The sequence below is a fragment of the Dromiciops gliroides genome, chromosome 3 (assembly GCF_019393635.1).
Source record: "Dromiciops gliroides isolate mDroGli1 chromosome 3, mDroGli1.pri, whole genome shotgun sequence".
Taxonomy (NCBI): domain Eukaryota; kingdom Metazoa; phylum Chordata; class Mammalia; order Microbiotheria; family Microbiotheriidae; genus Dromiciops; species Dromiciops gliroides.
In genome coordinates, this window is record NC_057863.1 from 511500898 (window position 1) to 511513952 (window position 13055).

Here is a 13055-nt window from a genome sequence, read left to right on the forward strand (position 1 = left end):
CTGACTCCAGGGCCAGTGCTCTATCCACTGTGCCACCTAGCTGCCCCTCTGAATTGAAATTAAGGAGAAAAGAGATAATTTCGTCAACTAGCAATTATTCAGCTCCCGTCACAGTTTTCCACTTTACATAGTTAAATTCCTAAATACTATGTATAAAGATGTAGGCCCTAGGAAGAGAGAAGGGAGTGGAGTATGTGATACTTTATTTGCAATGCTAGGTTGAAAACACTTTTGCTTTAGTGATAGAGATACTCAACTTCTTTCATATTTCATCTCCACATTATTTAGACTGAGAATGTGATTTCTAACTAGTACTTATTGTGGTGTACTAGAAAGAGCCCTCAACTGGTGGTCAGAACAAGGGGCTAATTCTAGCTCTGGTAGGATTTAATCTCTGAAAAAATTGGGGTTAATGCTACCTATCTTTCTTTTTTTTTTTTAAATTCTTTTTTTCTTTTCTTTTTTATTTTGTGTGTGAGGCAGTTGGGGTTAAGTGACTTGCCCAGGGTCACACAGCTAGTAATTGTTAAGTGTCTTGAGGCCAGATTTGAACTCAGGTCCTCCTGAATCCAGGGCCGGTGCTCTATCCACTGTGCCATCTAGCTGCCCCGCTACCTATCTTTCTTACCAAATTTTGTTTGAAGATCAAATTAGAGAATGGACATGATAGCGCTTTATAAAATCTAAAGTACTAGATAAAGTTATTGTTATCATCTAAATTTTGGTGCAGCAAAAATTCTCCCATATCCATGCTTTTGCCTGTGTAGTTCAAGCTAATGGAATTTTTCTGTATGTTCAAGGTTGGTTTTTTTTTTTTTAAATCACCAAAAATATTAACATTTTAAAATTAATTATGTGATTTGTTAGTGTCTTATGTAGGCATGTTACAGTATAAACTTCAGTGTTTGCTGAATGAATCCCCTCCTGTTTTCTTCTTAATGTTTATGCCCTTTTAGGATCTCTTTTTCCCCATCATGGCACATTTGAAGTAATAAAAAACACAGATATTGATTTGGATAAGAAGATACCAGAGGATTACTGCCCACTTGATGTCCAAATTCCAAGTGATTTAGAGGGATCTGCATACATAAAGGTCAGTACAAGTCATTTTTGTATGCAATTTGTTTCTGCCCTAAATTCATACAGATCACAGTGCTCTTTATAGAGTAGGTACTTAATAAATGTTTATGAATTGATACATCAGTACTTTAGTAGATTCAGTATGTTCTTTTTTTTTTAGTGAGGCAATTGGGGTTAAGTGATTTGCCCAGGATCACACAGCTAGTAAGTGTTAAGTGTCTGAGGCCGGATTTGAACTCAGGTCCTCCTGACTCCAGGGTCGGTGCTCTATCCATTGCGCCACCTAGCTGCCCCTCAGTATGTTCTCGATGCAAGTCTTCCTTCTTTTTTTTTTTTTTTTGTGGGGCAATGAGGGTTAAGTGACTTGCCTAGGGTCACAGGTCTTCCTTCTTGCAGTTGATATTGCAGTGCATCCTATGCAATTTTGGTCTGTCTTCTTCCATAAACTCTCCATAGGTGATGTGTCCAGCATGCTGGAGGCCTTCCCATAGGTCTGTTTAATTTACAAACACTAATGTATATAATTTTTCTCTCACTTTCTCATTGCGTAGGTGTCTATTCAAAAACAAGCATCAGACATAGGGGACCTTGGCACAGTTAACCTCTTCAGACGACCTATGCCCAAGTCAAAACCAGGTATGGCTGTGCTCCAGTCATTCAGTTCAAGTCTTTATTACAGTTTGTGTTTGGGAACAAATGAGAACTTTTTATGTGCTAGAAAAGTAAGAGACTTGAATAAAAACAGTTGGAAATATGTTTTTGTTGCCTTTCAGGACTTAGTGCTTATTACATGATATAGTACTATAATAATAACATTTGTCCAAATGTGATAGACTAGAATTTTAATTTATTTCCCTCATTTTCTGTGTGCTGAACTGTGTTGTAACAAATTAAAATTTTCCAAATTGGTGAAGATATGTTCCAATACCTATAATCTAATAATCTCTATATTGACCTAATTCAACTTTACACTGATAAAATCTTGAATGGTGCTGAAGGAAGTAAAAAAACATTAATTTTATTTGGGTTCACTACAAATTGTTGTAAGCAGACTTCAGCTGGACTGTCACCGCCATGTCAGGCCTTCCATAATTTACTATCTTTGTAATTCTCTACAGTGCTTGTTCTAATCGTTCTCTCTTCTCCTTAATTCTCCCACACAAATCCTTATCCCCCTTTAGATAGAGGGGTTTCACCTCATAACAACTTAGAAAATAGAAACTATTTGCCATGAGCTTCTTCTTCTCTTCTTCATCTTAAAACCCCTTGATATTACCCTCATCACCATCACCCATTTTGTTCTCCTTTATTCCAGTCTCTTTATTCTACCTCTAATGTAGAGGTAGCTCTTCTCATCAAAGCTGAGCCCTCTACTTATACCTTTGATATAATCTTTTTTAAAGGTTTGTACCATAGTCATCCTCTGCCTCCCTGGTCTTCATTCTTTCTGTATCTAATGGCTTCTTCCCTGCTGTTACAAACATGCTTGATAAATCCTTATTGTTGGAAGAATCTTCACTCATCCATCTCCTCAAGATGTCAGGCTATATCCTTCCTTATTAGCCAGACTCCTAGAAAGAGCTGTGTATACTCATTTTTTTTTTTTTTTTTGCGGGGCAATGGGGGTTAAGTGACTTGCCCAGGGTCACACAGCTAGTAAGTGTCAAGTGTCTGAGGCCGGATTTGAACTCAGGAACTCCTGAATTCAGGGCCGGTGCTTTATCCACTGCGCCACCTAGCTGCCCCGTATACTCATTTTTTTAAAAAGTTGCCCCCAATCATTCTTTAACCCTTTGTTTCCAAACTCCTCATTCGATTAAAATTGATCTTTTCAGTTAGCATTGGTTTCTTAATCGACAAATCCAATAGCCTTTTCTCATTCCTCATTCTTGATCCCCCTTCATTTGACACTCTTGACTTCTCTGTCACAATAAGTGGATATACCCAAAGGCTCTGGCCATAGCGCCCCCTTTTCCCCCACTGCACTTTCCCTGAGTGATCTTGTCAGCTCCTATGGGTTCAGTGTCCAGAGCTAGATATCCAGCCCTAGTCTTTCCGTTGAGCTCCAGGTCCACAGCAGAAGCTGAAGCAGCAGCAGCAGCAGCAATAGCAGCGTGTGCTGCGTTTCAAACTCAGGATGTCTAAGAGAGAGCTCATTTTCTTTCACCCTCACCCCAGACCCCCCTCTCTTCTAGGCTTCTCTTTTTCTGTTGAGGTCACCCCTTTTATCCAGTTTGACCACCTCATCCTGTTGCTCACTTTCTGTTACGACAGCTGCTGATGGCTGTGGATGCAGTGGATGACCTTGGCATCTTTGGTGTCTGACCAAACTCTAAGCACTTCATAGTGCCTGCTTCTGTCGCCTCTATGGCCTGTTGAAACAAAATATTCACAATCCCCTTATTCCAACAGGGAAGTCTTCACATGATTGGGGTAGACACCTCACTAATTCACCAGTGGGTTTGAGGCCCATCAGTCCCCTCAGCATGGTCTAGCTCATCTCTAGAGACATTTTTTACTGGGCTGTGTCTCCTTTGAATACTTATAGCTTCTTGGAGCCACAGGTGAGAGCTAGGTGACAGGTGGACATCCAAAGATGGATGAGCAAACCTGAAAAGGGCTTAGCAGCCCTCATACCAAAGGTATGAGGTCCTTTCTAAATACCTCATATACCCTGTGAGAGAAAGTGAGAAACTGAGGGAGTCACTGAGGAGAATAGTCAGAAACAGTAACAGTCACGTACTATTGAAGACTTGTGCATCTCATGACTTTCTTATTGCCAACACTATCTTCCATTTACTTAAATGAAATAAAACTTGGTGGAGGCATCCTTGCAGCAAACATTGGCATCTAAGGTGATAGGTGGTGCAGAGTTCTAGACCTGTCATAGACTTATCCTCTCCAACCTAAGCATTTGAATTCAACAAAGGTGGTGGCCCCAAGGCATGACAACTATCAGAAAACTCAAAGTCAGCAGATTAGAGCCCTTCTCTGTGTGTGAACAGTTTGTTACACAGTTGGAAGGAAAGCTGAGCCAACACGATCTGTGTTGGCAGCAATGGAGCAAAAAAGGAGCGGGTAGCTTTCAGAGATTTGGTGTATAACATCACATTTCCTCAGCTGGGCCAGAACACCCACAAACATCAGAATTGGCTTGATGAAAATGGTGGGGAAATTCAGAAGCTACTAAATGAAAAACATGAATTCTACAGGTCATACCAGCAGAATAGCTCATCGTCTCTAAAAAGTAAGCATATAACTCCAAAAGTAAAGTGTAGGCAAAGCTAAGAGAGATGCAGGATTCTGGGCTCAGTAAGAAGGTAGATGAAATTCATTTTTATGCTGGTAGTAACAGTCCAAAATGTTTTTATGGTGTCCTGAAGGCTTTTTATAGGCCAAAGACCTTTGGTGCATCTCAGCTATTGAAGTGCTGCTGGGACCAGCAATAAGGAAATGATCCTGGAGCGAAGGGCTGAACACTTCAATAGTGTTCTCAACAGACTATCTTCCACCAATGCTGAAGCCATTGATTGAATACCTCAGATTGCAGTCAGTCCCTCTTTAGCCAAACTTTCAACTGAAGAAGAGGTTTTAAATGACATTACTAAGCAAAGAGCCTGATCTTGAGCCTATGCCAGCAGAGATTGACAAGACAAGGCTTGGTCCACAGACAGAAATCTTCCAAGTTATATAAGAAGAGGTTATCCTACAGCAGATTGAGGATGCCTCCATTTTCCATCTATATAAAGAAAAAGGAAATAGGTTATCCTGTACTAATCATGGGGGTGGGGTGAGGGAGGGAGGGTGTCTTTCTCTTAGTTATTGCCAGCAAGATTTTTGCCAGAATCCTCTTTAATTAACTGACCCTTTACCTAAAATATGGTCAATCTGAGAGCCACCTTGGCTTCAGAAAGGGCCAAGGAGCAGTTGGCATGGTGTTTGCTGCCCAACAGCTCCAGGAAAAATGCCAGGAACAGAATAGAGGTCTGTACACAACATTTGTTGCTGTAACCAAGGCTTTTGTCAGTCTCAAGGGCCTGTGGAAGTTCATGGCAAAAATTTGGTTGCCTAGAATTCATCAGTATTTTATGCCAATTTCATGATGGAATGCTTGCATAGGTTCTGGATAATAGTTGATACTCTGGTGCTTTTCCAATCACCAATGGAGTGAAGCTGGGCTGTGCTCACGCCCATGCTTTTTGGTGTGATGTTTTCATCGTTGTTGTCAGATGCCTTCATTAAAAATGAAAATGGCATCTGGATCAACTATTGCACTGATAGTAAATTATTTAACTTGAAAAGGCTACAAGTCTAAAGTGGAGAGAGAATTGGTATGAGACTGTTCATAGATGATTGTGTACTCAGTGCAGCCTCTGAGGCCATGTTAGAACAGTGTGGATCGATTCTCTACTGCTTGTGTTAATTTTGGCCTGACAATTAGCACCAAGAAAACAGAGGTTCTCTGCCAGCCAGCACCACTCCATCCAAATGTGGAAACCACTGCTTACAGCAAATGGAGAAATTTTGAATGCTATGGGTAAGTTCACTTACCTTGGCAGTTTGCTTTCCAGGGATCTCCACATAGATGATGAGGTTAACACACTCTTTGCCAAAGCTAGCTCACTGTATGGGAGGCTCTGAAGGGGAAGTATGGGAGAGAAGAGATATTAGGCTGCCTACCAAACCAAAGGTCTTCAGAGTTATGTTGACCTCCTTGTTGTATGCCTGTGAAGCCTGGACAGCATACTAGCCTCATGCCAGAAAACGGAATTATTTTCATCTGAATTATTTTAGGAAGATTCTGAACATTACCTGGCAAGATAAGGTATGGACACTGAGGTCCTTTCTTGACCTAAGCTACCAAACATTCAAACTCTACTGCAAAGTGAGTGCAATTCTGATGGGCTGCCCATGTTTGATTGTCAAATATAGATTTGCATAGAAGACTATTTAATGAAGAATTCACACAAAGTAGGTGCTCAAATAGTGGTTAGAAGAAGTGATACAAGGATACACTCAAGGTCTCTCTGAAGAACTTTGGAGTTGATTGTAAGACATGGGAGACACTGGCACGGTACTGCCCAGCATGGCTTGCCCACATCAAATATAAGGTGCTGTGCTCTGTGAGCAAAGCAGAATAAAAGTAGCTCAAAAGAAATGTGAGATGTGCACATTTAGAGCCATCTCCACACCAGATGTTCATGTAGACTTTTTGTGCCTAACCTGTGGTTGAGCCTTCTGAGTTTCTGTTGGTCTGATCAGCCATAGTCAGACACACTGTACCTTGACTCCAACATAGTGATGTCATTTTGGTCTTCTTTGAGCACAAAGGACAAAGAATAACAACGTTCTCTCACCCTACATTATCAGTTAGCTGTCTTAATGATTCTGTATACAGTATCTCTTTGATTACCTTCTCCTTCTCTCCACTCAGGTCTCCACTACCCTAGTTCAGACCCTCATTATCTTTTTTTTTTTTAGTGAGTCAGTTGGGGTTAAGTGACTTGCCCAGGGTCACACAGCTAGTAAGTGTTAAGTGTCTGAGGCCCCTCATTATCTTTTGCTTCTCCCATTGGAGTAGCTTCCTGATTGTTCTCTCTGCCTCTAGTGTCTCCATACTCTGATCCATTCTACACAGAGCTTCCAAAGTCATGTTACAACACACATTGGACCATGCTGTCTCACAGTGGAGCTCACAAAAGCTCCACTGGCCCCCACCCCCCCCCCCCCCCCCCCCCCCGCCCCCGTTGCCTCTAGGATAAAATATCAGCTCCCCTGTGTGGTGTTTGGAAGTGTACTTAGGCTAATCCAGTGTACCTTACTTGGCTTATTTTATGTTACTCTGCATTCTGCCCAAACCAGCCTACTTGTGGTTCCTTGATAGTGATTCCATCTCTTGTTTGCACACCTTTGCACAGGCCATCCCATGCAAGGAACTCTGTCTTCTCACCTCAGCCCCTTAGAATTCCCAGCTTTCTTGAAGACTCATTTTAAAGGCCACCATCTACTTGAAGCCTCACATTTCTTTTGTATGGGTTTTATCTTTACTTGTGTGTGCACACACGCATTCTAGTTCAGTGGAATGTAAGGCCCTCGAGGATAAGGGCTTTTGGTCTTTTTTATCTTAAGTACTTAGCACACTGCCTGGCACATAGCAATGAAGTGCCTAATTAATGCTTATGGATTCATTTATTGGTATAGAATTCTCTCTACTAGCTGAGAGCAAGAAGGCTTGCATTTATATGCCCTATCAAGGGTGTCCAGAGAAATTACATAGATTCAGAATAAGCCCTTGGGAAAAAGAAGGAATAATTTTATCTGCTCACACAATCAGAAATATTAATAGCTGATAACTTGCAGCAGCATATATTAATATTGATATTTAGGACATTAGTCTTGATCAACAGCTAATGGCTTAAATTAGAGGCCTAGTTAATTCAGTTGTAGTAGCCATTTAAATTCTTTACTTACAAGTTTGAGACTTAAAAATTCTGCTTTTTTTAGTTGAAAGAAGCTTTCAGTAGTAAGGAGATATTTTCAATTATTTAAAATTTTATAATGCAGCAGACTAGTTAATGCACGCCACGTTTAGGCAGTAAATATATATATACACAAATTGTCCTTGTTTTTTAGGTTCTCCACACTGGCAGACAAAACTAGAGGCTGCACAAAATGTTCTCTTGTGTAAAGAAATCTTTGCACAACTGTCCCGAGAAGCTGTTCAGATTAAATCACAGATTCCTCACATTGTTGTGAAGAACCAAATTATCTCTCAACCCTTTCCAAGTAAGTTGCCACCCGGTCTTTTTGTACTTATCTTTAGGACTTTTGTCTCTAGGAGCACAACATATGCCTTTGTAGGCAATGGTGATTTGTGAGGTAGGAATTTAAGAGTAGAGGGAGTGTGTATTTAAGGATGAGAGCTAACCCCCTCATCCAGATTCAATTTTATGACCTATGAGGACTCTGTTTATGCAGGATGTCACACCAATTTCCTTGCCAGTTCTATTATTTGCTGGAGAAAGTAATTTATGGAAATTACAACTGTTAGTTTTAGGGTGGTCACTACCTTTGGCAATACATACACATATGTATATGTGTGTATGTATACACACACATGCACATTATATACACACACACACACACACACACACACATATGGCCCAAGGTATAGAAACATCCTTCAGCAACATCCAGATGTGTATAACTGATTCAATTTTTTGGCATTTTTGATGTGGAATCATACATTTGTCTAAATGAGATGTCAGTTAGTTTATTTGATCAAATGTCACTCTATTGTATTAAAAATAGATGGATATTGTTTTGCCGATGTAGTTTATGTAATGTTCTTGATCTAAAGCAGATTATCTTGTGCTGGAGATCATTTGTTCTTATTCTGCTGCAAATGTACATGAAAATTCAGTTAACTTGATTATTTCATATGGTCAGAAATTGGTGTGTCCTGGGTAAGCAAATATTCTACTTAGTGGACTGCTACCACATGTAGTACATACACAGAATACTAATTTTTAAAATTAGAATATAGTACATTCAGCCTTGAAACATATCATTGTCTTAGATTCAGAAATCACATGATAGCTAGCATTTATATAGATAGTGCTTTAATGAAGAAAAGGTTTTTGCATGGTAATAAATTTCCCCAGTTTTAAATATTTTAGGTCTCTATCGAAATTTTAGCCTTTTTACCTGTAAGAGTGTACATGGCACAGTGGCTAGAGGGCTGGATTTGCAGTCAGGAAGACCTTAGTTGAAATTATGCTTCAGACATTGTGTTGTGTGAACCTAGGCAGTTCATTCAACCTCTCTAAGCCTCAGTTTCCTTATTGGTATAAAATGGATAATAGCAGCATCTACTTCACAAGTGTGTTGTGAAGGTCAAATGAGATAAAATATGTAAAGCACTTTGCAAACCTTACAGTTCCATGTCAGTGTAAGTATCGGTATTAAGGAGTTAGAAAAGTGAGAGTAAGTAGATACTATGAGCTTTTGCTGTGTTGTCTTGGGTGTATTTGTGAAGAGAGGGTATATTGTTGAAAATTAATCATAAGGGTTTCTATATCTTTAGAAATAAAGCATTTTATTCCTGTCCAGATGGGGACAGGCAAAAATATAACACTTAAGAAAAGTGAGGCCAAAGGTAATGTTGTACCTACCAATTAAAAAAATAATAATAATGCTAATCCAGACTTTAACTCTTTTCTGTTTTAATGTGCATCTAATGGGTTTGGGGTTTAAAATTTCTCATTACAATAGGAATAGCTGGCTCTCATTCCTCTGGCATAAGCTAAACAAACCTATTGGATCAATGGTAATTGTAATCATTGGTATCTAATAGTTGTATTTATAGTTTTGAAATTATATTAGTGACTACTCATTTCAGTTTTCAAAATATTAATAACTGTGATGCCAGAGAGACCATTAAAATTAGATTGTGAATTCAACAGTGTGTGATTGTCTGTAAAAGTTATTTCTAATTGTAGTAATAAAACTTTCCAAAGACAATTTGCAATTTTTTTGTTTATGTACTGGGGGGATGAAAAGCTTCTGAATATATAACTTTACTTCTTTGTAAATAGGCTTGCAGTTATCTATTTCCTTGTGTCATTCCTCAAATGATAAGAAATCCCAAAAATCTTCTGAAAAGCAAAGTACAGAGGACCATCTTTATGTTCTGGAACATAATTTACATCAGCTGATTAGAGAGGTAAAGAATATTTCTATTTTTTACTTGGGATAGAGTTAGTCACATCTAGTCAGAGATTAATATGGATTTCTCTTCTTTTTTTTGCCATACCTTGCCTTATTTTGGCCAAAACATTTGCTTCTTAGTTTAGGTTTGGTAAACAGGAAGGCTGGAGGCTCAAACTACTTACCTACCAAACATATTTCTAATTTTTCAGAGTTGTTGAAGTCTTTTTTCTTATTTCCTTTCTTGTTTTTTTCTTTTTAACTTTTTTCCAGCTATAAAGCAGAAAATAAAACATAATTGCATTTTCTTTATAAAAACTCAGATTGTATATGAGTTTTTAGCTGTTAACATATATTTTGGTTCCAGTGTGGATTTTATCTGTACATTTGATCAGAATGGTATAGTGAGGGGCAGCTAGGTGGCGCAGTGGATAGAGCACCAGCCTGGGAGTCAGGAGGACCTGAGTTCAAATCCGGCCTCAGACACTTAATACTCACTAGCTGTGTGACCCTGGGCAAGTTACTTAACCCCAATTGCCTCACCCCCCCCCCCCCAAAAAAAAATGGTGTAGTGGAAAGAAAGAGTGCTTGATATCTAATCAGGAGACCTGGGTTCAAATTCTGGCTTTGCTCTTTACTAGCTTTGTCATTGGACAAATGACTTAATGTCTCTGAATTTCAGTTTCCTTGTTTGTAAAAAATGAGATTGAGCATATTTGTACTACCTACTTCATAGAATTGTGATTTTCATAGGCAGTAATATGTACATTGTCAGTTTTTAATCATTGGGTGAATTGAGTGCACATTAAATGATTTAACATTTGAATTGGTTTTATTGTTACAGTTTCACAAGCAGACCTTGAGTTCTACAATGATGCCACATCCAGCTAGTGCACCTTTTGGCCACAAGAGAATGAGATTGTCAGGACCTCAGGCTTTTGATAAGAATGAAATCAACTCTTTACAATCCAGTGAAGGGCTCCTAGAGAAAATCATTAAGCAAGCAAAGCACATTTTTCTCAGGAGCAGGTACTTTTTTCTTTCAAGTTATAATAATCTTGCTTTTCTGTGGGGATGGAGCATATTTATAGTTTAGACATAACTTATCAACTCCTTGTTTTTTCTTTGTCAGTTATTTCACATAATTTCACTTTTTGGTATACTTTATATCTCAAGGAGAGAGGGAGTAAGCTGCAGTGGATGGTTCACATTGATACATTGGACTCATCTATGCTCTTGCTTTGTAAACCAGTCTTAAAACTAAGACAATGCCCTCTGTGAGAGTTGTTTCTTTTTTCTTTTTTTATTTCTTTCTTTTTTTTTTTTGGTGAGGCAATTGGGGTTAAGTGACTTGCCTAGGGTCACACAACTAGTTAGTATCAAGTGTCCGAGGACGGACCTGAACTCAGGTCCTCCTGAATCCAGGGCCAGTGCTTTATCCACTTTGACATCTAGCTGCCCTGGGAATTGTTTCTATAGCTCAGTATTTTGCTCCTGACCATGACAGGGACATGTGGGAAGACACAGTTCTTCCTACTGTCAGTTCCAACAGAAATGTCCCCATGGCCATTGGGGAGCCATTATTTATGAACTCATTTAAGCCTGTTTTGTAGCTATTGATGCTTTCAGCTTTTTCTATCTCTTGGGGGAAGTAAATGCCGTAAGTTAATTGTCCATTCACACTGAGCCAGTTATTAGTACTTTTATTAGTCATCAATTTTATCTTGTTCAACTTTGAGGGTTTTCTCATTTGGTTCTCAACCTTCATCTTTCCACACTAAAGAATCCTAATTCTAGTTCATTTCATAGTAGCCCCATGCCCTTTGGTCATCTTAGTTGGCTTTATCTGGATTTTATACTTTGTATTAGATCTTTCATGAGATAGGCTGACAGCTGATTTTTAGGTATACGTGTGCAATGATTTTGCACACGTATACCTAAAAATCAGTACTTTTACCTAAAAACAGTACTTTTCCTGATAATGTCCATCATTTTGTTGTCCTTTTTGTGCAAAGTATTCCATTGGCCTGAGATCTTAGACAAGAAGTTGTCTGCCATGCTCAGAATGCCTTTCTTCTTCACTCTATTTCCTGAAATCTCAGGTTCCCCAGCTCCCTTCAAGGTATAGCTCAAATGCTATGTTCTTGATTCCTCTAGTTGTTGGTTTCCTACTCTTCCCTGAAATTACTTTGCTTGGACTTTATTTATTTGACCTTTCACCTATCATTTCCTTTTAGTAGAACGTAGGCCTCTTGAGGGAAAAGACTGTTTTCCTTTTTTTCTTCATCTCTACTGTGCCTTTCACATAATAAGCACTCACTGAAGGCTTGTTGAATTGAATTGAAGCTGACATCCTTTGTTCTGCAGCTGGCCTGGCAGCTAAATGAAGAGGGCACATTAGGGAAGTTCTTATCATTTGGAATTTATGTACTTATTATTAATATGAAGCATTAAGAAGAGCTTTACAAATTCCTGGTTATACCTAAGTATTTTCCCTGGGAAATGAGTAAGCTGGGAGTAAAGATTGTTTGTCCCATTTAAATTACTTTGAAACATCAGAGGGCATATCTAAAATTAAATTAGTCATCTTCTACCAAACCTACTTCTCTTCCTGTTTCCCCAGTGTCTCAGCGGCACTATTTTTGTCCTAATCAATGCTCATAACCTCTTCTTAGTTATATTCAACTTCTCTCTTTCATTTCACCCATTGAGTAAGTCAGCAAGATATAGTGATTCTATTTTCATAATATCTCCTGGTCCATTCCCTTCTAACCAGTTTAGATCTTTACTACCTTCTTCCTTGTTGATTGTGATAGCCTTCTAACATGTATACCTCCAGTGTCTTTTGTACCTCTAATCTAACCTCCATTTAATTGCCAGATTAATGTGCCTAAAGCTGTAACAATTGGAATGACACCACCTGCTGGAGACTTACTGTAGAAAAGCTCCGCCATGAGGTGGAGGTCTCTGAGGGCAAGACCATGTGTCTTTTCTTTGGCGTCAGGAAGTGACGTTTGCTTGTGGGAGGAAGAAGGTGGGGCCTGGCACTCTGACTCCTGCTCTTTCGTGTGGACTCTGGTGGAGGGCGGAGCTAGGAATGCTCTCTCCCTTTAATAGATAGAGGAATCTAGGCCTTTCTCTCTCTCTTTACCAAATTCTTATTCTCCTTAATAAATGCTTAAAAGTCTAACTCTTGCTAAAGCTTATAATTTATTGGCAACCGCTCATTAGATATTTTAGACAGACTAGCTAGAATTTTAGCCTTT

General features: G+C 39.1%; 1 protein-coding gene across 2 annotated transcripts in view; it reads left to right on the plus strand.

The window, feature by feature from the left end:
• The window catches only part of MED17 (mediator complex subunit 17), a 30240-nt gene that overhangs the window by 11145 nt on the left and 6040 nt on the right, over positions 1 to 13055 (plus strand). The window contains exons 4-8 of one of the 2 annotated variants that reach the window (XM_043995031.1): positions 957 to 1093; positions 1632 to 1716; positions 7714 to 7866; positions 9678 to 9805; positions 10634 to 10818. In XM_043995031.1, the coding sequence (XP_043850966.1) occupies positions 957 to 1093; positions 1632 to 1716; positions 7714 to 7866; positions 9678 to 9805; positions 10634 to 10818 (688 nt within the window). The remainder of the gene's footprint in view (positions 1 to 956; positions 1094 to 1631; positions 1717 to 7713; positions 7867 to 9677; positions 9806 to 10633; positions 10819 to 13055) is intronic. The other variant, XM_043995032.1, reaches the window with a different exon arrangement.